This window comes from Raphanus sativus, chromosome 6 (assembly GCF_000801105.2).
Source record: "Raphanus sativus cultivar WK10039 chromosome 6, ASM80110v3, whole genome shotgun sequence".
NCBI lineage: Eukaryota > Viridiplantae > Streptophyta > Magnoliopsida > Brassicales > Brassicaceae > Raphanus > Raphanus sativus.
The window spans coordinates 42,998,421-43,023,037 of record NC_079516.1 but is presented as its reverse complement, the minus strand read 5'-3'; the positions used below and the strand labels follow the sequence as shown (position 1 = coordinate 43,023,037).

The following is a 24,617-nucleotide window of genomic DNA, read 5'->3' as shown; positions in this document are numbered from 1 at the left end:
ATTGATCATAAGCGAAACAGTAGCAATCTTAACTATGGAACCAGCTGCTCTTATACATTCTTCTTCTCTCACTATATTCCCTTCCCCTCTCAAATCCACGCTCCGTCTCGCTCGACTCAACTCCTTCTTACTTCAACCCATTCGTACCTCTGCCTCTCCCCGACGATCATTTCATCTTCTGACGACGAAATCAGCCTGCCAAAACCACCATCGCCACCACCACCACCACGAGCACGAGCAAGTGCATCATCACAGACATTGTTGTTCCGTGGGACTAAAGGCATCGAATTATCCTCAGAAAGTGCTGATCGATTTCGCTAAATCTATCGGATGGATTCGACTAGGCAACTTCCTCAGAGAGAATCTTCATCTTTGCTGCACTTCCGCCCTACTCTTCTTCGCAGCCGCCGCTTGCCCTTGCGTGACTCCTAAGCCTTACATCAAACCTCTTCAGAACTCCTTCATGATTGTTGCCTTCCCTCTTGTTGGAGTAAGGATTCTTGCTTCTTCTTCCTCTCCATACTCTGTTTTTTTTTGTAGAAGCTTAGTTACTAAAGAGTAGAGAGTCGTTTTGGTGTTAATTAGATCTCAGCATCTTTAGACGCACTTATGGATGTAGCTGGAGGAAGAGTGAACATCCATGTTTTAATGGCGTTGGCAGCTTTTGCATCTGTGTTTATGGGAAACGCGTTAGAGGGAGGATTGCTTCTATCCATGTTCAATCTTGCTCATATCGGTGAGAACCTACTTGTAGTTCGTTCGTGGGTGGGATTTTGACCCTAACTCAACTCGCCAAACCAAACCAAAACTTCTTGGTTTGGCAGTTGGTTAGTTTGATTGTACAAAAATTCTAACCAAATCATGCGAATCCTAACTAAAAATCCATACCGAACTAACCAAAATTTTGAACCGATGTAACCGAAAACCCAAAATTGCCTTAATTTTAAACCAAATCAAGCTCATAGGAAGAAAAGAAAAACTCAAACCTCACCAGTTCATGAGATGAACTAACCAAATACCAACCTAAACCGAGTCAAAGTTTTGTTTGGTTCTATTCTATTCAAGAAGAATTTGTGCAAAACCGAACTACCCGAACCGAAGTAACCTTTCAAACCAAACCCGCAGCTGACGAGTTCAGCTCGGGTTCTGGTTTGAGTCTGTATCTTGACATTGATTTTCTGCAGCTGAGGAGTTCTTCACTAGCCGTTCGGTGGTGGATGTTAGAGAGTTGAAGGAGAGTAATCCAGAGACTGCACTGGTGATTGATGTGGATAATGACAATGCACTTAACTTCTTCAATTTGTCGTACAAAAGCGTCCATGTGCACAATGTAGAAGTTGGATCCTATATTTTGGTAGGAACTGGTGAGGTTTGTGAAATCTCTGTCTCTTTCCATTTCTTGAAATTCTTAAACACTTAAATTCATTTCTGCCGTTTTTTTAAAATCTTATATGTTGTTATTTGTATATAGATTGTGCCTGTGGATTGCCAAGTCTATCAAGGTAATGCAACCATAACAATTGAGCATTTGACTGGTGAAGTGAAGCCATTGGAAGCAAAAGCTGGAGATAGAGTGCCTGGTGGGGCAAGGAATTTGGATGGTAGAATAATTGTGAAGGTATATATATATATATATATATACTAGGTGTTTTCCTGCACCATGTGCAGTAAAAGAATTTTAAAATATTTTTAATAGATAAATATAAATTATATTTAATTTTTTATTAATATTATAAATTTTCTTTTTTCTTATCAATATTTAATATAAATTTGATTTAACTGAACATTAAAACTAAGATAAAAAACAATTTTGTTTATTTTGAATTATATTTAAGAACGTGCATGTATATTTTAAAATTATAATTTTATGTAGATTTTTCTATATATTTATTTTAATTAAATATATTAAATAAATATGTGAAATTGCATAATTGACAAAAATTAAAATTAAACAATACTTATAAAATCTGTATATATATATAAGAAACTAATGATTTTACGATTTAATTTGATTTTATGATTTAATTTTTATAATTTTATAAAAATATGTATATATTTTTGAAATATTTTTAATTTAAATGATATTTCGAAATTTAAAAATACCATAATTGAATTATATTTATTTTAATGATGATTTATGAGTTATTACAATATTTTTAAAAAGTCCAAAATATAATAATTATGAGTTATTACCATATTTTAAAAAGTTTACCAAAATATAAATTAACATTAAATATAATTGTCTATGTCGTATTAATCTATAAGACATGTTAACAATTTTTAGTAGTCATGTCACAATTATTAATCTAGGTGTTTCCTACACCATATGTAGTGATGAATTTTTAAAAGTTATATTTTATATTTTAAAATGTAATTTATTATATATTATTATTTATTATTTTGGCCAATAATTAATATAAATATCACTAATTAAGCATAAAGTTAAAAGAAAATTTTTTTTTTTAATTATATTTAAGAATATATATGTATATATATAAAGTTAAAATCTTAGATAAAAATTTATTTATTTCTTTTTGTTAAATGTATTAAATCAACTTGTACAAAATTACTAAAATCATATAAAATTGTATAGTTATCAAAAATTAAACTAAATAATATTTAGTATAATTTGTAGATATCTAAAAAAAACTAATGATATTACGATTTTTTTTTTTAAATTCAGAAAATTTAGAAAATTTCAGAAATTTAGAAAATTTTAGGTGATAAAATTTTATAACTATAGAAGTAAAATTATATAATATTTCGAAATTAAAAATGTCAGATTTGAATATATTTATTTTAGTGATGATTTATGAGTTATTACCATATTCTACAAAGTTTACCAAAAATATAAATCAATATTAAATGTAATATATGAGTTATTGCCATATTTTAAAAAGATTTCCAAAAATATATATCATTATTAAATGTACTTGTCCATGTCATATTTAACCATATGACATGTCATCAATCTTAATAGCCACGTCACAATTTTTTTTGTGAAAACGATTGTAGAGAAGACACGTGGCAAAATCACTTCTCAAATATAGTCTAGGGATAATAATTTGACTAGATATATAGAGTACTCAAGCTTATGTCCTCTAGCTTATCTTTCTTCGATGGACTATAGGCTACAAAGGCATGGAATGAGTCGACACTTAACAAGATTCTGAAGTTGACTGAGGAATCAAACTCTAGTAAACCCAAAATTCAGAGATGGCTGGATGAGTTTGGTGAGGTTTACAGCAAGGTGGTGGTTGTTTTATCAGTATCTATTGCCTTCCTTGGTCCTGTTTTGTTCAATTGGCCCTTTCTCAGTACCGTAGGTATGTATACCATTCCTTTCCTTTTTTTTTGTGTTAGCTGGGTTTCGAGTATATACTTGCTTTTAAAGTCTCCAATATGGTTGATATTTGATGATGTACAGCATGTCGAGGATCTGTTTACAGAGCATTAGGATTTATGATGGCGGCATCACCGTGTGCATTGGCAGTTGCTCCATTAGCTTATGCTACTGCTATTAGCTCCTGTGCTAGAAAGGTATCTTACTATGCTTAAGTTTTGGAGAAATCACTTTTCATGTCTGACATATTCTACAATAAGATTCCAACCATAAATATTACAAAAAAAAAAAAAAAAAATTGATCCTTGAAGCTTGCCCGAAAACTGAAATTTGTCATTTATATATGTTCATAATTTATTTGCTGCATAGATGTATCTTCATGTTAAGCTGTGCTCTTTTTATAGGGAATATTGCTGAAAGGTGGACATGTACTGGATGCTCTAGCTTCTTGCCATACTATTGGCTTTGACAAAACCGGGACCTTAACAACTGGTGGCCTTACATGCAAAGCAATTGAACCCATTTATGGGCATGAAGAAGTAAATAATGCGAGTGTAACTCCCTGTTGTATGCCAAATTGTGAAAAAGAAGCATTAGCCGTTGTAGCTGCTATGGAGAAAGGTACAACGCATCCTATTGGAAGGTACTGCTTGCTAAAAGAATCAGTTTTCTTTTACGGCTTGATTAATTTATCTCAAATTCTTTCAGTATACCAGTCTTTGAGATTTTAACTATGTGTCCATTTCAACATTCAAACTCCAAGAACGAAGCTAGAACTAGCTAACTTATTATTTGCAGAGCCATGGTAGACCACAGTATTGGCAAGGACCTGCCTTCTGTTTCCGTTGAAAGCTTTGAGTATTTTCCTGGTAGAGGCCTTACTGCTACAGTTAACTGTGATGAGGTGCAAGCAATTTTATTTAATTTAGATTATATTCAATTCATTTAATAATTGCAACCAATCTCTCTCAACACTAACTTTTATTGCTTTGTTATGTAGTCCGTAACTGAAGGCAGTAAACTGCAGAAAGCGTCACTTGGTTCAGTAGAATTCATCACTTCACTCTTAAAATCGCAAGATGAGTCTAGGAAGGTCAAGGATGCTGTTAGTTCCTCTCTGTACGGAAATGACTTTGTCCATGCCGTTCTTTCGCTTGATCGAAAGGTATACTTTGCTAGCTACACCATAACTCTTTCTGGATTGAAAGTCTAGTGGTGTTAAAAACCTTTGTCCAAATCTTTTTACTAGGTAACATTGATTCACCTCGAGGATCAGCCTCGTCCGGAGGTATCAAAAGTTATAGAAGAACTTAAAATTTGGGGTAGGCTCAGGATAATGATGTTAACAGGAGACCATGAGTCAAGTGCTTTGCGAGTTGCAAATGCTGTGGGTATTGATGAAGTCTATTGTAACCTGAAACCAGAAGACAAACTGAATCATGTCAAAACCATCAGAGATTCAGGTGATGGTCTTAAAATAAATGCTAGAAGTAGGCCTGCAAATATTATCTGAACTAAAATTTTGGTTTCGATTCAGGTTCGGTAGATTCTTTTCAACGGTAATCGGTTCAATTCGGCAGAACTTTAAAATATTTAACTAAGCGATTATTAAACCGAGTTTTTATTTGGTTAAATTTGGCTAGATTTTGGGCAAACCGAACTAACCGAAAACCAAACTATTTAAACCGAACTACCAATTGAACCAAACTCGAAGGCCTAGCTAGAACCGTATAAGAGGCCGAAAATTGAAGTCAGAGGATTGAATTTTTGTTTAGGTGGAGGATTAATCATGGTGGGTGAAGGCATTAACGATGGTCCGGCTTTAGCAGCTGCAACGGTAGGATTTGTTCTTGCTCAACGTGCAAGTGCCACGGCTATAGCAGTTGCTGATGTATTACTGCTTCGAGACAACATCACTGGTGTTCCCTTCTGTATAGCAAAATCCCGCCAAACAACAACTCTGGTACTCTAACAAAAGACTTAATAACACGAAAACCAGATGTAAACTTGTCAGGTTTATATTTCGTTAACATCATTTTGCAGGTTAAGCAAAACGTGGCTATTGCGTTAACCTCGATATTCTTGGCTGCTCTCCCATCAGTTCTCGGATATCTTCCTTTATGGTTAACGGTAACAGTCATTGCTTCTCCAAAGCTTTTTTTAAAACTGTTTCTATTGACTCATAGAGTTACTCTAAATCACAGGTGCTGTTACATGAAGGTGGAACGCTTCTTGTTTGCCTTAACTCGATACGCGGTTTAAACGATCCATCATCCATCATGGTCATGGAGACAAGACATAACTCAAGTGATCAGCAACTTCAACTAAGACACTTAGTGTAATGATCGAACTCGATTTTCATTTATTCAAAAGTTTTAGAATATTTGAATTGAATCTCAAAATCTTTCAAAAGCAAAGATTATGTTTGATTCATTGTGTATGCGTTCATTAAATTTCTAGTTTTAGTTTTTGTTCGTTATAAATTTTACAATATATGAATTATCAATAAAATGCATAAATTCATTAACTGATTTATTTTTATACACAACTATTAATTTATTTATAAATCATCGAAATAATAAAAGAAATTATAAGAAATATGTTTTCATATTTTTCAAAATATTATATAAGGTTATATATTTAGTGAAGTTATATATTTTCTATTATACAAAAATAACAGCATAAATAGTTATTATATAAAAACTATGAATATGTAATGAGAATATAAATAAGTGTATGTGAACATACTAATCTGCATATAATTATATTTTTTTTTATTTTTTTGTTATGTATTTAAAAGCATGAATGAAAAATAAATGCAGTTTGATCTGCATGCTAAATGATCTGTATTTTATCTGCATTGATTTTGCACCCCATTCAAACCCTACATTTCATGCTACGTTTTTCGTTTTGCGTCGCAAGCTAAAAATATCATTTCTTCTGCATCGTAGTAATTACTACCTTGTAGTTTCCTTCCGAAAGGAAACAAATCAAACTAATGAGTGAACATTGGAAGAAATATCATAATAAGTTTTGATTTAACATAAATATTATAAGTTTAAATAAAGTAATTGTGTATTATTTAATGTTGTTTAATTTAATTTTTAGTTTTAATACCATATATTCATACGAAAATCTTAACCCTATAATTTAACTATTTCAAGAGAAAACACTCTCAATACAAATAGAACCGTAAAGTTTCGGTCACATCCCAAATAACATGGTGATAAAACTTGTGTTTATGTGAAAAGATACATATATTGTTCACTCAGGACAGATGTTGCTATAGACTAATCAACAAATGGATCCAGTTTGCATATGCTTTGGGGTCATAAGGGCATGGTTAACTGCCCGATTCTTTTTGTTTTTGTTTTTGTTTTTTTTCTTCTCTTGAATGAATGTTAAACTATATTAAAAAAAACTGTTTGTACACCAAGTACAATATTAAATCAAATTCAGTCTTACCTTTAAGTTTTCTGCTTACAACAAGGTGCTAAAACAAAATCGCTGTAACTCTTCATATTTCTTGTTAGCTGAGCAACAAAGGAGATTTAGACAATTTCTGATATTCTTGTCAATGATCTTGTGAAGGATCCCATCAGAGGTATGAGGCTGATCTTCATGTAATCGCTTATTCCTCTTAGTCTATATCATGTGAATGGAAGCTTGTTATTTATAACAAACACATATTGAAAATCAAGTTGATCATCCAAGGTTATCAATAGAATTTCATACTCTACCATAGAATAGTTTTAGGAAAGGATCCCACCAGTGAGCTGATGTCAAACCTACTCGGGATGGCAAGCAAAAAATAGATGGTTACGTGTTTCGTCACAGACATGGCAAAGAACACATAGTTTTGTGTATCTTTGTTCCACTTCTCCATTCTGTCTGCTGTGACTAGTATATTATGTATTGTTAGCCACACAATAAAAAAAAGTATTTTGGTGTAGCCTGAGGGAACCATAATGCCTTCGCCCAACCACATTTCTGATGCACCACCCATGTTATATGCCATGTTTCATACATAGATAATTTTTTGTTGAGATCTGATCGTCTTCTTCAGATAAATATCCACTTCTTTTTCCATTTTGCCTCGTACAGTTTCTATGAGATCTTCAATGACATTGTGACCTTGGATTCTATGTCTCCTCCGCTGATGGTCCCTCACAACCTTAGCAACTGTAGTAAGCAGAGCTGATTCTCATATCACCTTCCTTTTATGCTGGTTACCTTTATGGTTTGCATTGTGTGAATGATGAGTTCGTATAGAAATGTCTTGTAGTTTTCTTTGGAATTTATCTAAGGATACAAGCTGTGTCATAGAGCCGTTCTAACTCACACCAATTGTCTGAGAACATGTCATGATTGATGTGTTGGTTCCTTAAGTGGTGGCCAGTGTGCGATTATGATATGATGTTTGAGCTGCATCCAGGACTTCGTGCACCAATCTACAAACAAGTTAACATTAACAGAAAAGAACGGGCTAGTGATTCCGTTTAAATGAAGTGTATTGACGAGAAAATTTTTTTTGATACATATTTGAGCTCCTTAGAACAATAGAGCATAGAGCCAAATTATTTGAGAGCTAGACATATTATGTCTATCTCCCTTTTCTGAATCTTTTATCTTTTATCTTTTAAATAGGCGATTCTGATTTCCTTGTTTTCATTCTTCTCTCCTAGATCATCGTTACAACTATAAGTTTCTACCATCATTGGCAGCCCTATATTAGGCGCTGCGACTAGATCTTTCGTGCTGCTGCACTGGCACTCCCATTGAATGTTGTCAAGGACCTCTGATCGAGCAGTTAGGAGGACAGTCGTCCAGAGATAGACCATGGACTCTTCTTCTTTTTTTTTTTTTTTGTTTTATGGACTTTCTCTTGTTTTTTCCAACTCAAAAGTTCGTATAAACAATCACGCATTAAAGAACAATCTAGATTCTAGGCAAGAGAATGTAAAGATACCCATCCATAAAAGTGGAATATAAACACACTCCAAAGTGGCAAAGAAAGTTCTCACTGGAAAGAAAAAGACACGAGGTGATCACGTGAGATAAGCAGAGACCCCACCCACCGTTACTTCTTAAAAATAATCGGACGGCTGAGAACAAAACACATACCATGTCTTATAATTTTATCTTCAACCGAGTTGAAAAAAGAAAAACAGAGAATCGTACGGATGAAAAGAAAGCGGAGCACAATCTTCTTATTAATCTGAACCGTCAAAAATAAAATAATAGTATATATTTTTTAACTGAGGGCTAGGGTTTTCGAGCAAAGACAGAGAGAGAGAGAGAGAGACTTGGACCAAAGTATATAAACTCAAACACTTTTCTCCATCTCTCTCCGCTGCGGTCTCGCCGTGCTGCCCACAACACCTCGACTTCGTCTTCCTCCATAGCCGTCGTCCTTATTTATCTCTCTTTTATTTAAAAAAACAAAAAACAAAAAACAAAAAAAATGGCACAGGCTTCTCCTCCTCTTCCTCCTCCTCAGGTTACAGAGGGCACGGTGGCTGCTCCCGACGGAGTGAATCTGGGCTCTATGTGTTCGCTCTACATCGGAGATCTGGATGTCAGCGTCACTGACTCTCAGCTCTACGACTATTTCACCGAGGTCTGCCCGGTCGTTTCCGTCCGCGTTTGCCGTGACTCAGCCACCAATGCTTCTCTTGGATACGGCTACGTCAACTACACCAACATCGATCATGGTTCTTTTTTTCTTTTGTGCCCTAAAGTTTCCTCCTTTTTTGATTTGATATTTATTATCATCACTCCCACATTTATCCTTATGATCTGTTTTTGGTTAGTCTCAGTTTGCATAAAGTATGTCTCTTCAAGTCTTGGTTGTGTCTTTAGGGCTTTAGAATGCATAATTGGGTCAAATCATAATTAGATTGCGTAAAAGTATGTTTCTTTGCGTCTAATTTGAAGTTTTATTTATTTATTTATTTATTTGTGTGTTTGTGTGTGTGTGTGTGATGACAGCTGAAAAGGCAATGAAGGCGCTGAACTACACTAGTCTGAATGGGAAGATGATCAGGGTTACTTACTCTACTCGTGACTCTGCTGCTCGTAAAAGTGGCGTTGGCAACTTATTCGTCAAGGTTTTTTTCTTTTTTACTTTTTTTTACCTCTGTACCACCACCAGCTTTATGTTCTGTTTTGGTTGGTGATGCCCTGATTCTGTGTTTGTGTTTGTGTTTTTTTCAGAATTTGGACAAGTCAGTTGACAACAAGACACTGCACGAGACGTTCTCAGAGTGTGGAAGCATTGCCTCCTGCAAGGTCGCTACTGATCACATGGGCCAGTCCAGAGGATACGGTTTTGTGCAGTTCGAGAGCGAGGATTCGGCTAAAACCGCTATCGAGAAGCTCAACGGTAGAGCCCTCAACGGCAAAGAGCTTTTCGTTGGACCTTTCCTCAAGAAGGAGGAGCGAGAGTCTTCTGCTGGTGGTGATAAGACGAAGTTCACCAATGTCTTTGTCAAGAATCTGTCGGAGACGACGGATGATGATGAGCTGAAGACCACTTTCGGACAGTACGGTGGTATCTCGAGCGCGGTGGTGATGAGGGACGGAGATGGGAGGTCCAGGTGTTTCGGGTTCGTCAACTTCGAGGACGCTGATGACGCGGCTCGTGCTGTTGAGGCCCTTAACGGGAAGAAGTTTGATGACAAGGAGTGGTATGTGGGGAAAGCTCAGAAGAAGTCTGAGAGGGAGCTTGAGTTGAGCAGAAGACATGATGAAGGCGTGAGGGAGAACGGAAACAGGTTTGATGGTTTGAATTTGTATGTTAAGAACCTTGACGAGACGGTCACGGATGAAAAGTTGCGTGAGCTGTTTGCTGAGTTTGGTACAATCACTTCCTGCAAGGTCAGTATTGTTTGTTTGCATTTGATTTGATTGATCATACTCTTTTTACTTTTTGTCTCTTGATTGATATTGAATCTCTTTACTTTAGGTTATGAGAGACCCTAGTGGTACTAGCAAAGGATCAGGATTTGTTGCCTTTTCTGCTACCAGTGAAGCTTCTAGAGTGGTAAGACAACTTTAGCTTTAAAGGATCACTTCAGTTCAGTCTCTATTTTTTTGCTCTTTATGTATTTTTTTTTTTTTGGGGGCTATTTGCAGCTGAACGAGATGAATGGTAAAATGGTTAGTGGCAAACCATTGTATGTGGCTCTTGCACAAAGGAAGGAAGAAAGAAGGGCTAAGCTGCAGGTATTAATTATACTTAAATTGACCAACCTATCATCATCAGTTTACTTTGGTTTGACCTATTATGGTGTTGTTTCAGGCACAGTTTTCTCAGATGAGACCTGCCTTTATCCCTGCTATGAGTCCTCGTATGCCTATGTTCCCAGGTGTTGCTCCAGGTATTGGACAACCCATGTTTTACAGTCAAGTGCCTCCAGCAGTCATCCCTCTGAACCAGGCTGGATTCGGATATCCGCCTCCGCCTCAGATGGTTCCTGGAATGAGGCCAGGCTTCTTCGGGCCGATGATGCAGCAAGTAGGCCCACGACCAGGTGGAAGGCGGCCCGGTGATGGACCCATACGCCACCATCAGCCTCAGCAACCAATGCCCTTTATGCAGCCACAGGTTAGTTAGTGCTTTAGATTTTTTTTAAAAAAAGAAAAAAACTATGATCCTTGAGGCCATTTGCTTATACTTTGTTCTCTTGTCTAGATGATGATGCCAAGAGGACGTGGACACCGTTACCCTCCTGGTAGAAACATGCCCGACGAAGGTCCAATGCCAGGACCATTTCCACCTTATGACGTTAATGGAGTGCCTCTTGGTCAGCATATGCCTGCTGGTACTGCTTCACTGGCTTCTTCCCTTGCTCAAGCTTCGCCTGCTCAGCAGAGAACTGTAAGATTACTTGCATGGTCATTCAAATCGAGTTTTTAAGGGCTTGGAGAAGAGCAAGTTTACTTACATGGTTTGTTTTCTTTTGGGGTTTGTGTAGATGCTGGGAGAGGCTCTATACCCATTGGTGGATCAGATAGAGCACGAGAACGCAGCCAAAGTGACGGGTATGCTTCTGGAGATGGATCAGACCGAAGTTTTGCATCTGCTCGAGTCGCCTGAGGCTCTAAATGCTAAAGTTTCAGAGGCATTAGATGTGCTGAGAAACGTGAATCAGCCAACTCAGGTGAGTGCAAGCCCAAGTGATCTCTTGGCTTCACTTACCATTAATGATCACTGATGAGTAAGCTTTTGTCTGAGTTCGTACTCTTAACTTTCTCTCTCTTTCTATCTCTGATTGACTAAAATTTTTGTGGGAACTGGTTTGCGTTTCTAGACTTTTGCTGGATATTATGATTGTTGTTTCTTTTTGGACCACACTCAAGACTTGGAATGATGTTTTTTTTTGGGTTGGATTATCTTTTACTATTGCAAATTTGCGAGTGGTGAAAAGTCTTTTATGATTCACTTTTAAATCAGCTTTGCCAACAAGTCCCTTGCACTAAAAAAGCATCATCATCTAAAAGTTTGCTACTGATGAGTGAGCATCTGAGATGCTGAACTCGAGTTTTTGGTTTTAATTGCACTAAAAAGTAACATCATTAATTGGATTTAAATTGAAGTAGATTAAAGTTACACTGATTTGCGACTGCTGAGTGAGCATCTTAGAAACTTTTGAGTAGTGTTGATTCATGTACAAAGACAAATCACCTAGTTTGCGAATTAAATCTTTATTTGACCCAGTATGAAGTCTCTGAATAAAGAAGGCGCATGCTGCTTGTTAATTTAAGTGATTAGCTAATAGCTAGTTTAAGTTAAGGCATCTATGTAAAAAGAAAATACAAATAAGGTTATATTCCTCCTACAAAAAAGAAGTAATTTAGTATGCTTTTTGATTCGAGAAGCTTGTTATTAGTTTTGAGTTAATTTCCATTTAAAAGATACCAGTAGTTTAAGTCTTAAGATAGAGATCGTAAGGTAAACTACAAAACAAAAGCTCTGCTCAAAAGTTGATTAGATTGCACGCTTAAACCAAATAATTATTCCAGTAAGCATAAAGCATTCCTAGTAATTAGCTAATTACTACTCACTCTTTCAATAAAATAATAAAAATAGAATTATAAGCTCAACGTATTAAGCATTCCGAGGTCCATTAAATTCATAAACATGTTTACATTTAAATACAAATTAACTTTTTCTAAACATGTTTACATTTAAGTAACTAGTATCGTAGGATCCAACGTTCATGAAGCGTACGTGGACCATCTCGATCAGATGCTACCCGACACGTCACTCCCTCACTCTACTGTCTCTTCTCTCTCTTAAACTTCGTCAAACAGTCCCTTTTCCTTACACTTTCATTTGTCAATACCTCTGTTATCTTTATTTCTTTTGTCTTGTTCAATCTCTTCCTCCTTTGTTTACTAATCTCCATTGTTATTTCCTCCAGACGATCGGAGGAGTCTGGTGCTAGTTTCTTTCGATTCAAAGTGAGTAGAGTTTTTGTTTTGTTTTGTTTTTTGGTTTCTTTCTTGGCTTTCTTTCTACGAATCTTCTTAATGTGGGTTAAAAACAAATCTAACTTTATTGATTCGTCATGTGTTTCTTCTATTAAAGTCTTTCAACTTTTTTTTTGTTTAGTGCATGTAGAAGCCACACCGATTGAGCTTTATCTTTTATGCATTTTGGGAGATTTGTTATTCTATATTTGGGAACTTTTTTTGGGTTCTTTTTTGGGGGTTTTGTTCTTCAGTCTTAATCTTGATTTTGAGTCGCATTCACCTGTAAATGTGGGTCCTTTTTAGAAATGTGGGATCCAAAAAAGTCAGGACTTTATTTTATCTTCTTATAAGTTATGCAAATGAGTTACTAAAAAAGTCTTTCGTTTTTGCTTGTGTAATAAGATATTGTCTTGAAGAGTAGTTGTGTGGGTAATAGATGGACCATAAAGCATCATGGTCCTGGAAGAAGAAATCAACCCTTGTCCAAAGTAATGGCATATCCTCCAATGAAGAGGTAAGGTGGACATTAATGATGTGACATTTGTGTCTTTCTTGTTGTTAGGTTGGACAATGTATCTTCTTATGTACCCTTCTTGAGACATGTTTCTACCGTTACTACTTGAATACCAGAGTGTGGTCTGGTTTGAGATTCAACTCTTTCGTTTCACTATGTTTTTAATTGTCTTTCTTGGTGAGACAAAAGCAAAGCCCTTCAAGCTTCTTTTTTTGCTAAAGATGTACTAAAATCTGAAGCACCATTGATTGAGAAACCTATACAGCTTTGCTGATCATGAGCTTGATTGTGTTCTTAAAACTAGATTGAGAAGCTTGTCGCTGACAAATTACATCTGGAGAATCGCCTTACAAGTCTAAACGATAAGCTTACCTCTCTCGAAGCTGAGAGCAGTAAGCATAAGTCTGAGATGCAAGAAGCAATTATTGGTAACTTTACTAAATCTTAAGCTCTTGTGATCGAATCTTATTTTTTCCTTTTGTTCTCTTCACAAGTCGTACTTGTTCCCATATGCATTTTATGTTAACAGGATGGGAGAAGACAAAAGCTGAATCAGCATCTCTCAAGAAGAAGCTAGAAGAAGCTTTGACTGAGAAACACAGGAGCGAGGAGAGGTCGAGTCACACAGATGCTGGTCTAAAAGAATGTATGCTGCAGCTACGTTTTGTCCGGGACGAGCAGGAGCAAAGGATGCATGATGCTTTGACAAAAGCATCACATGAATACGAAAGAAGATTGAATGTTGTAAAGACAGAAATGGCGGACACGTGTAAGAAACTTGCAGAAGCAGAAGGCGAGAACACTCGGCTCTCAAAGGCTTTGTTAGCAAAGAACAAAACAGTTGAAGACTTGAACAGAGAGAGGGACCGCATCGTGTCTGATTTCAATGCTTTGGTGGGTAGTTTAGAGTCAAAGGAAAAGGAAACCGTTACGCTGAGATATGAAATTAGAGTGCTGGAGAAAGAGTTGGAGCTTCGGAATGAAGAAAGAGAGTTTAGTCGTCGAACCGCTGAAGCATCTCATAGACTTAACTTAGAGAATGTGAAGAAAGTTGCAAAGCTAGAACAAGAGTGTCAAAGGTTACGGATACTTGTCAGGAAACGGTTACCGGGACCTGTTGCTCTGTCCAAAACGAGACACGAAGTAGAGATGTTAGGAAGGAGAAGAACCCTTATTGGCGCGACGATCGATTCAGAAAAGATCAATAACCTCACTGAGCAGTTATGCTTACTGGAAGAAGAGAACAAGACTCTGAGGGATGCCTTAAACAAGAAAGCCAGTGAGCTTCAGTTCTCAAGAAACATGTGTTCGAGAACAGCTTCTAGACTACTAGAACTCGAGGAATCTTCTAAAAGCACAACAACAAACATTGAGCCAAGCCGGAGGAGCAATGTGTCCCATGAAGTCTCTCTTGCATCGTTTCCAGAGTTTGACAATGATGATAAAGTTAGCTGTTCTGAATCTTGGGCTTCTGCATTGCTTTCAGACCTGGAGAATTTCAAGAAGAAGAAGAAGCAAATGAGCTCGATCCCTAAAGTTTCGGAGATGAAACTGATGGATGACTTTGCTGAAATGGAGAAGCTTGCAATGGCTACAAGTACAGTACCTGGAAGCTCTCCTATCTTCTCTTCTGATTCCATTTCAGCTACTGGTCCGGTAGAGAACGAATCTAATGAAGATTCAACAGAAGCAATGAAAATTCAGAGGCACACTGATGTAGACCATACAAGCTTAAAACAGACCGAGACTCTCACTGTGGAGGGTAGACCAGACACAGAGTGTGATATCAGCAAATGGATCCGCAGAATCGTTGGAATTATCGAAGGAGTCAGCTTAAAAGATGAAAGGCTTTCGGGTTACACTGCTCGTGTCTTGCAGTGGAGAAGTACAGAGCTAAGTAGTGTATTGCAGCGGTTTCTTCAGACTTGTTACGATCTAATAGACAGAAAAGCAGACATGAAGAAGTTTGCAGAAGAGTTAAGCTCTGTGTTGGAATGGATGGTGAACCATTGCTTCTCTCTTCAAAATGTTTCAAGCATGAGAGAAGAGATCAAGAAGCAGTTCGAATGGGATGAGTCGCTGAGTGGAAGCGATGTTTCCTCTTTAGCTTGCAAAGATCACGAGCCGACAAGCAAAATTGTTGAAGAAGAGGCAAAGGACAAGATGGCCAGGTACAGTATGTGCATGCGTGAACACTTTGATCAATCATAGATTTATCTCTGATGCATGATGCATCCTGTGGTACTCTTGTTGCAGTGCTTCAGCGAACGAGCTCAAGCGGGAGGAACAACAGAACATGCGAACTGTAAGTAACCAGCGCAAGATCAAATTCTTACATTTTGACGAGAGGCTGAGGTTTTCTTCTGTGTTTGATGACACAGGAATTGGAGATAACTGCAGCTTCTGAAAAGCTAGCCGAGTGTCAAGAGACGATTCTTAACCTCGGAAAGCAGCTCAAAGCATTGACTAACTCAAAAGAAGCAGCTTTACTTTCAGACAAACTCACACCTCAGCATACCGACAAATCGAACAACTTAGCTACTGCACTACCTTCACAAGAGATAAAACCAGAGAAGAGATTGACCACTCAGAGATCATCTCTTTTGGATCAGATGAAGGCAGAAGATGACGACACTGGAGAACCCACGCATCAGAAGAAACCTGAAACAGCTGATAAAAACGGAAAAGGAGGCGGTTCTGTCTACAATGAAACCATTGACGCATTAGAACATATTCTTCTCTCAGACAAGAAAAGCAAAGGTTCTGAATCAAACTGCTTCGCCATTACTCCCCAGAAGAAGAGCAGCGGAGTTAGGAGCCTCTGGAGAAGGCTGTTGGGGAGGAAAAATAACCGCAAGAGCAAGAAGCTCCCTAATCTATTTGCTACCTAGAGAAGACAACATCATCTAGACTATATCATCTAATACCTTGATCATGTTTTTTCTATTTTTACCCGTACTAAGCAAACTAAAACTGGAAAATTTTCATAGAACGTTTTGGCAGTATATATATATATATAAATCTCTACGTAGCTTGCTTACCCAATGAGATGATCATTCTGTTTCATTTCACCTCTAGTCTCAGAAAAGATACAATCAGTAATCTTCTGACCCAATGAATCTAGCTTTAAGGGTTTATGTAAATTTCAAATGTGGACACACAATGCAAATCACATTCGCCTTCCACGTCTTGTTAAGTCTCGGAAAACAAACATCAGGAGTAATGATCGAGTGACCTTGAAAAGAGATATCTCAGTCTCTGTAGAGAACAAAGTTGGCCATGTCGTTTAGTCCAGCATCTTTGTAGCACTGAGCAACCCGTTCCAGTGACTCGTCCCATGTCCCTTCAAGTGACGCTAGGTCCAATAACAACCCAGCCTCGTCGTAAGACGCCTGACAATTATTATTTCAATCCCTTGTATCCAGAAAGAAAAAAAAGCATGAGCATCTGAATATGAATACAAGGTAAAGAACAAACCTGGGCCCTTGGCTTTCCCCTAGATATATCCCGTTGTCGTCCTTCTCCTGTAACTTTCTCTTTGTACTGCACAATTTGCTCTTCTCCCAACTCTGCTATTCGAGCAATTTCCTGTGAACCATTTCATATATTCAACACTTTCTTCTCTTCTCTTCTCTTTTCAATTACCGAAATGATTTAACGACATTCAAGAGTTCTTTATACCTCATATCTACATCCTAAGGTCCACCATGAAGATTTCAGAGCACCTCTAGCCGCATCTTTCGCTTCTAGGCTACGCCCAAGTCTACATAACCATAAAGGTCTCTTAAGAGCTTTCTAGACACATTAACATGAAAGAAAGAAAGGGCTGGTGAGGGAGGATTATACGAACTTTAGCAAAACCTTTGCGTTGAAAGCAAAAGGCCGAGCAAATCCGGGAAAGTTTCCTCTCTTTGTATAAAACTCGGCAGCCACCAAAGCTGAAACCTTGTGTTATAGTAGCACATGAACTTAATTAAGAAAGAAAAAGGTCAACCAACAACAGGGATGTTATTACTAGCCTTACATGGTCTCCATTCTCAATATGTCGAATAACTTTGCGTTCTAGAGAATCTGGAAACAGTCCAACCTGAACAACAAATCTAATAATCATCCCAACAAACATCCAAGTGCCGAGAAAGAGTATGATATCAACACGTTCAACATATGTACCTTTCTTAAAAGATAGAGATCTAAATCCATCAGTTCTGATCTGGCAAAGTCACCCTTACTGTAAAGTTTCTTCCCAGCTTCACCTGCAGCATCGAAGATCACTTGGCTGGATTCCACGGGTTTAGAGATATCCTCTTCCACCAATATTCTGTGAATGAACTGATCAACCTGAAACGTTGGCCAATGAATTCTAATATGAGAATGAACAGCCATGCTAAAACAGAAAATGAACCTAGCTCAAGGCAATCTCATTACATTATTGGCTAAAAACCAAACCCCATGTTTCTGAACTTCCACCACAGGCATCTCCATACTGCAAACACAGGAACCAATGATATGAGATCAAAGAGGATGACACAGCAATAGAAAAGAGACTCTGACCTAGGACGAGCTGTTGGCCACCGTAGTAGAGCGATTGAAGAACCTGAAAAATGAAAAGATTAAAGTCAGCACAAAAATCACAGAGCTCCAACTTATAAGTCCAAATGAATAAAAAATTGTATTGTAACATACCGGGGCTCATCCTCACCAATGGAATAGTAAGAGGCAACAAACCTTGCTTAGCACCTGGAGAAACTATGGATTTGCCTTTTGTACATAAAAACCAAAAAACAAGTCAATACAAAATCACACACACACAAACCAAGTCAATGCAAAAGATTTGATCAACCTCTAGCTGTGAAAATGCTAATCAGCTGATTCAAATGCTGAGGAGGCTCAGCTTTGGCTACCTCCTTGATGAAACATTCATGATCTGCAAAAACGAATAATCACTTCAATCCATTAAGAATCAAATCTTAACATTCTCAAGCAACATTTCTAGACGTTGAAAACTAAATAGCGGAAATGCGAAGGGGAAAAATACTATCAATCAATCACCAGATAATGGAGAAGAAGAAGAGGAAAATGATCTGGCGGCGAAGTTCCTGCCTACGCCAAGTATCAGCCGTCGATTCCGTCCGTTAACTACCGCGCCGCAGTGCATCTCTTCAAGTTTTTCCGATCGTCGTATTGTTTGTTTCTCTTCCGATGTGATGGTAATACAGTCGTACAGTACAGAGAAGACGCATTGTGTAAAGAAAAACCCCAAATAAAGCCCATATATTAGGGTTTAAAGGCCCAGCAACGTGACCGTCATTTTCACCGGATAAACAATTATCCGATGTACAGCAGAGATAATATATTTTAAAATAATATTTTTCATTTGTTACTTTTATATTTTGATTTCAGCAAAACCATAAATGTGATTTTATATAGCTTTGTTTATATAGAAATGAAAATACTCATGCTTATTTTTTTTTTTTTTACTCATACTTATTTTAAGAAATGTAATGTATATGTATCAAGAGATAGTTTTGTTTCCTAATAAAATTATTATATTAAATGGATTTCCAATCTAAAACCGGTTAGTAATAAATAGATTATATGAATTTTTTTCTAGCTTCGTATGTGAATTTATTTCTAATAAATAAAATGTATAGCATATAAAGACGACATAACTGAATAAATAAAAGTTTGTTTAGAAAGTCATATTGATGGGTAATATTTAAAAAGATAAAATTTTATTGTGTGGTGTCATTTTGAATAAGACTATAGACTATGTACAATAAAATATTCAACTATTAAAACCATTGCAAATGGTTACTGAATTTCTAAAATTGCATAGGTGGATTAAACAGAATTGAATGCCCAAAAATGTAGAGTTGTTGATGACACATGTCAAATTTTAGATATGTATGATATTTCATATCATTATAATTACTTAAAACTAATAATTTTTATTATAAATTAAATAATTTATTTTATTTATGAGTATACTAAAATTTATTATTTCGAGTTCTCTATAAATAGAAAATAATTTTATTTAATTTTAGATATAAAAATAATTGTTAATCAGTAAAATAGAATATTGAGTTTTATTACATTGTATTGAATAAGAGTTAAATGTATGTTGAACAATGAAGTGGAAAAAAAAAGATTTGGAATGTTAAAATATGTAAAAGAGAGTGCTGAATATTGAAATCATTGAGTCCAGTTCACCCACCTGGTCAAAGAAGTTTTTTTGCTCAAACATCTACTATTTTATTCTCCCATAAATTAGTACAAAGACCACACATACAACAATGAATCTTAGCAAGACTGTGGAACATTTTCCTTGAAAAACAAGTTTTAAAATCATCTTCCTAATGATTTCTTTTTCTTGGCCAAAATTTTCCACTGAATTTTAAACCAATTTTGTTACTTACTAAAAGAAAAGAAGAACAATAAATAAATTCATTTGCACAATTAAAGGCAAAGACTAGGTCAAAACTGGTTTTTGTTTATGTGGCTGTCGTTGTCTCTCTAAATTCTCCAATTTTTTTTTCTTTTCCTTTGACCACCAAACAACCAGTCTCTCCTTCCTTCCTCCGTTTCCACTCTCTCTCTCATAACCACACAAACACACGACGAAAACGAACACGACACAACAACAACAACAATGGAGCCTAAAGAGAATGGAAACCAACTGGGTCGGGTCATGGAAGGACCCACCAACCCCATGGTCACACCGCTCCTCAACGATCTCTACCAATTCACCATGGCTTACGCTTATTGGAAAGCTGGCAAACAAAACGAACGATCCGTGTAAACCTCCTCTTCATCATCCTCCCTTTTGCTCTTCTCTCTCTCTTCCTATCTGATAAAGTTGTCATCTTTACAGCTTCGATCTGTACTTTCGTAAGAACCCATTTGGTGGAGAGTACACTGTGTTCGCTGGGCTAGATGAGTGTATCAAGTTCCTCGCCAGTTTCAAATTGACCCATCAAGAGATCGATTACGTTCGTGACTCCTTGCCTGGATCTGAGGTATATGGTTTTGAAATTTGATTTCTTGTCGTGTTGGGTTCTGTCTGATTTGTTGTTTTTGATTTGAAATTAGGAAGCTTTCTGTGATTATCTTAGAGGGCTTGATTGCTCTGACGTTGAAGTCTATGCAATACCTGAAGGGTCTGTTGTTTTCCCTAAAGTGCCTCTCATGAGAGTTGAAGGTCCTGTTGGCGTGAGTTTCCTAACTCTGTTTTTTTTTTCTCAGAAGATTATAAATAAAACGGTTGTTAAAATCTCTCAATCATATAGGTTGTTCAATTGTTGGAAACTCCGTTCCTCAATCTTGTGAATTTTGCATCTTTGGTAGCTACCAACGCAGCAAGACACCGGTTTGTTGCCGGAAAGTCTAAGAGTCTGCTTGAGTTTGGTGCTCGACGAGCTCAGGTTTTCTTTATTTATTTTTTAATTCAAATCTGTCCCTCTGGTTTCATATTTGATTCTAACCTTCTTTGGTAATCTTAGGGACCGGATGGCGCAATAAGTGCATCCAAGTATTGCTATCTTGGAGGTTTTGATGCAACAAGGCAAGTCTTAGCTTAAAGTGTTTTTTGATCTTTGTTGTTTCTTCTTAAAACAGTTATAAAAGTAGAAATGATATGCGTTTTGTTTTTATGTATATATTATATTATGCCAATGTCAGCAATGTAGCAGCTGGAAAACTTTTTGGGATACCTCTCCGTGGCACACATTCCCATGCTTTTGTTAGCTCCTTCATGGTCAGTTCTCTTCACCAAAACAAAAAAAAAAATCAATTTTTTTTTGAAAAATAATATGAAGTTTCTTGAAAACAAGTGGTTCTTGTTAATATGTAAATTTCAAGGAAAGGTTTTGAATGAATCAATGCCTTTTGTGTTGGAACTTTGTTAGCAATGGCTCTGATATACACTTTTGATCTTATGTTGTGTCAATATCACTAGCAGTTTATAATATAGAGTTACTTGAACTTTGGTATGCAGAGCACTGATGAGATTGTTGACAAAGTGCTTAAAAGTGCTGATGGGAAAACCACGTGTGATGACTTTGCTAGCCTGGTTCAGACATGGTTAACAAAGATTCAGGTTTATCGCAGGATTCATTGTTCTACTTCTCCCGTTACATTTTTCTTTTGCTGTTTTTTTTCTTATTTTTGGTTACTTGTGGATGATGATGATAGTATTCACCTTCTCTACGTGGATTTTTTTCTGAGACGAATCAAAGCGAGCTAGTAGCTTTCATCTCATATGCACTGGCATTCCCCAAAGCCTTTCTTGCCCTTGTAGATACATACGATGTGAGTAATAATAGCTTAGCTGTTGCCTGGTGCTAACGTTTACAAAGTAATAACTGTTGTCAACGTGTTCTCACAGGTGATGAAGAGTGGGGTCCCTAACTTCTGTGCAGTTGCTTTAGCACTGAATGACTTAGGGTGTGTAAGAATCTCTCATCACTACCTTATCTTTTGTTCTTCTTCTTCAGGTGCATACGAGAATGACTGAGGTGTTTGTTGATGTGCAGATACAAAGCATTAGGTATTAGACTGGACTCAGGTGACTTAGCATATCTATCTACAGAGGCAAGACGTTTCTTCTGCGCGGTAGAGAGAGAACTAAAAGTGCCTGGTTTTGGGAAGATGGTCGTCACCGCTAGTAATGATCTAAATGAAGAGACTATCGACGCTTTAAACAAACAGGTGAGTTCCTTAACCTTTTTCTTCCAAGTGCTACCATAAGAAAGATATGATATATTTGTATGAATCATAGGCTTCTTCTAATCTTGTTAGGGACATGAGGTGGATGCTTTTGGTATTGGGACTTACTTAGTCACTTGCTATGCGCAAGCTGCCTTAGGCTGCGTTTTCAAACTTGTGGAGATAAACACTCAGCCTCGGATCAAGCTTTCTGAAGATGTTACAAAGGTTATATATAACACTCTCTCTATCATTCAATGTAACATTGCATTTAATATGATTTATCATTCTCATCTGCTTAGGTATCAATACCATGTAAAAAGCGAAGTTACAGATTGTACGGAAAAGAAGGTTACCCACTAGTGGATATAATGACAGGAGAGAATGAACCACCTCCAAAGGTAAAAAAAAAAAGATATTAGTAACATTATTACCTTATTTCATTTTACATGATTATTCTTTTTTTTTTCTTTTTTTAAATATGGATTATAAAGGTTGGTGAGCGTTTACTGTGTCGACATCCTTTTAATGAATCCAAAAGAGCATATGTAGTGCCACAACGTGTTGAAGAGCTTCTCAAATGTTATTGGCGTGGAAGTTCAGGTAAAAATATATTTCATCACTGTAAAAGCCATGAATCTTGTAACTGATTTTGTTGTCTGTATGATGAAAAGATGAAGCAAGAGAAGAATTACCACCATTGAAAGAGATAAGAGACCGTTGCATCAAACAGCTTGAAAACATGCGACCTGATCATATGAGAAGATTAAATCCAACTCCTTACAAGGTTTATATTCATTCTCTCCTTCAAACAAAAAGGTTTGAAAAAAAAACTCATGTTCTCGTTTTTATGACAAAACCCCTTTGGATATGTTTTTCCGTGGTTGCAGGTTAGTGTCAGCGCAAAGCTGTACGATTTCATTCACTTCCTATGGCTCAACGAGGCACCTGTTGGTGAATTACAGTGACGACCACAGAAGAAGAGAATTGCAGTGACGACCAAAAACGAAGAAGATAAATCTTGTTTTGGTTGGAGTAATGTATATATCATTTATACCACATCACTAGGACGTGCAATAAGAGGTTTTTCACTTATTGTTTTTTTCTGTTTTACAAACATTTGATTGATTTCATGTATTTTGTCGCATTAAGTTTCATCTTCTTGAAGAGGAAAGAAACTTTTTGCGCTCATTTGACATTTGTTTTGGATTTGATTCATATTAATAGTTGAAATGAATTTCAGCATATTTCAGTGGTTGCCGATTAAAATATCATATTTAATCGGTGAAAACATAGGTGCACAAAAAAAAAATCGGTGAAAACAATGATTTGGAAGAATCTCTTCGTTTAAGGCATTAGGCAATACAAATCACAGAGTTAAAATGAACAAAAGCAAGAAGACATTTTATTATGCAGTCGAATCATAGTTAAGTTAACTACTATATTGTTGTTAATTTTTCCTGTAACAACTCACATGCATATCACATATAGCGAACCTTAAAAATCAAATTAAGAATATATGAAGATGCAAGTCAAAACATTTAGATGTCAATAGTGTATCTTCATGAACTCCGTGACAAAGTCATGTATGAAGGTGCATCCGTCGTTAGCACAAAAATCATGCAGAGCGAAGATATCATATGTATGCAAAATACTGAGATAGAGTAAAGTAACTTGAAGAAAAAATATGTTTTAGAGAAGAAAAAATAAGATAGACTTAGAAGGTAAATTTATATCTTAAAAATGAATAAGTTTAAAATTCTAAAAAGACACACTAACTTATTAATATGGGAGTTATACATATTTATAGATTCTTTCGAGATCTTTGGACTAGAATTTTAAGAACATGGAGATCATAATAAAATAGCCAAGGGATCGATCAAACATCGGTAAACACCAAGTAGTGATTTTATTAAGAAAAAGTGAGAATGTCTTGGTAAATGCTCTTGATAGTTTTATATCGTGAGAGGTTGATGTATTAGCCCAAAGAGTATTAAGCTTAGGTAGGTTAAGAATATTTTTAGTAGTGATTGTTATGGTGTTAACAAATCATATACATAGTAATAAATTGTTTAATGTGAAATTGATTATTTAGTAGCTTAGGTAGCTTAAGAATATTTTTAGTAGCGATTGTTATGGTGTTAACAAATCATATACTCCCTCCGTTTCATATTAAGTGTCGTTTTAGAGAATTTTTTTCGTTGCAAAATAAGTGTCGTTTTAGAGTTTCAATGCAAAATTTATTAACTTTATTCTCCATTCTATTTTTCTATTGGTTGAATTGTATCGGTAATGATGTTTTTATATTGAAAATATGCAAAATTAAATGCTTTCTTAATCCGTGTGCACAAGTCTAAAACGACACTTATAATGAAACAGAGGGAGTACATAGTAATAAATTGTTTAATGTGATTTTTAATATAGCAAACAGTGTTCGCTTTTTGATTTGCTTATGTCCATTATTTCTTGATATAACTTGAGCGGTATTTTATTGTGTTGCATTTTACACTAACATTAATTGCTAAGAATGGCCAAAGCTAAGCCATAATGAACTATATTTCGTTTTGTACAAATAGT

The 24,617-nt window shown here is 36.3% G+C and overlaps 4 protein-coding genes and 1 pseudogene across 4 annotated transcripts; 4 read left to right on the top strand and 1 right to left on the bottom strand.

Annotated features, from left to right (window-relative positions):
* Positions 1–5,874, top strand: LOC108811772 (probable cadmium/zinc-transporting ATPase HMA1, chloroplastic; annotated as a pseudogene).
* A 2,750-nt stretch (positions 5,875–8,624) lies between these two features.
* LOC108812739 (polyadenylate-binding protein 4) lies at positions 8,625–11,742 on the top strand. Its single transcript, XM_018585085.2, has 8 exons — positions 8,625–9,057; positions 9,335–9,453; positions 9,560–10,222; positions 10,311–10,388; positions 10,481–10,570; positions 10,647–10,952; positions 11,040–11,225; positions 11,323–11,742. Exons 1-8 carry the CDS (start codon positions 8,808–8,810, stop codon positions 11,560–11,562), a joined length of 1,932 nt encoding a protein of 643 aa, XP_018440587.1. The 5' UTR covers positions 8,625–8,807; the 3' UTR covers positions 11,563–11,742.
* Positions 11,743–12,465: 723 nt separating this feature from the next.
* On the top strand, positions 12,466–16,342 carry LOC108813787 (filament-like plant protein 7). The gene is made up of 6 exons (XM_018586442.2): positions 12,466–12,811; positions 13,226–13,337; positions 13,642–13,765; positions 13,867–15,508; positions 15,594–15,642; positions 15,719–16,342. The coding sequence occupies exons 2-6, from the start codon at positions 13,260–13,262 to the stop codon at positions 16,226–16,228; spliced, it is 2,403 nt and encodes an 800-aa protein (XP_018441944.1). The 5' UTR covers positions 12,466–12,811; positions 13,226–13,259; the 3' UTR covers positions 16,229–16,342.
* A 40-nt stretch (positions 16,343–16,382) lies between these two features.
* Positions 16,383–18,577, bottom strand: LOC108813788 (protein IN CHLOROPLAST ATPASE BIOGENESIS, chloroplastic). Its single transcript, XM_018586443.2, is given in 12 exon segments — positions 16,383–16,729; positions 16,815–16,925; positions 17,019–17,100; positions 17,188–17,282; positions 17,362–17,424; positions 17,508–17,675; positions 17,763–17,820; positions 17,889–17,931; positions 18,021–18,095; positions 18,178–18,261; positions 18,387–18,498; positions 18,500–18,577. Coding segments are annotated over 12 exon segments (1,110 nt in total). The 3' UTR covers positions 16,383–16,588.
* A 1,281-nt stretch (positions 18,578–19,858) lies between these two features.
* On the top strand, positions 19,859–23,287 carry LOC108805982 (nicotinate phosphoribosyltransferase 2). Its single transcript, XM_018577992.2, has 15 exons — positions 19,859–20,132; positions 20,209–20,353; positions 20,427–20,546; positions 20,624–20,758; positions 20,837–20,898; positions 21,015–21,090; positions 21,331–21,432; positions 21,528–21,644; positions 21,721–21,779; positions 21,869–22,043; positions 22,134–22,268; positions 22,343–22,441; positions 22,535–22,643; positions 22,715–22,827; positions 22,931–23,287. Exons 1-15 carry the CDS (start codon positions 19,987–19,989, stop codon positions 23,006–23,008), a joined length of 1,671 nt encoding a protein of 556 aa, XP_018433494.1. The 5' UTR covers positions 19,859–19,986; the 3' UTR covers positions 23,009–23,287.
* The last annotated feature ends 1,330 nt before the right edge of the window (positions 23,288–24,617 follow it).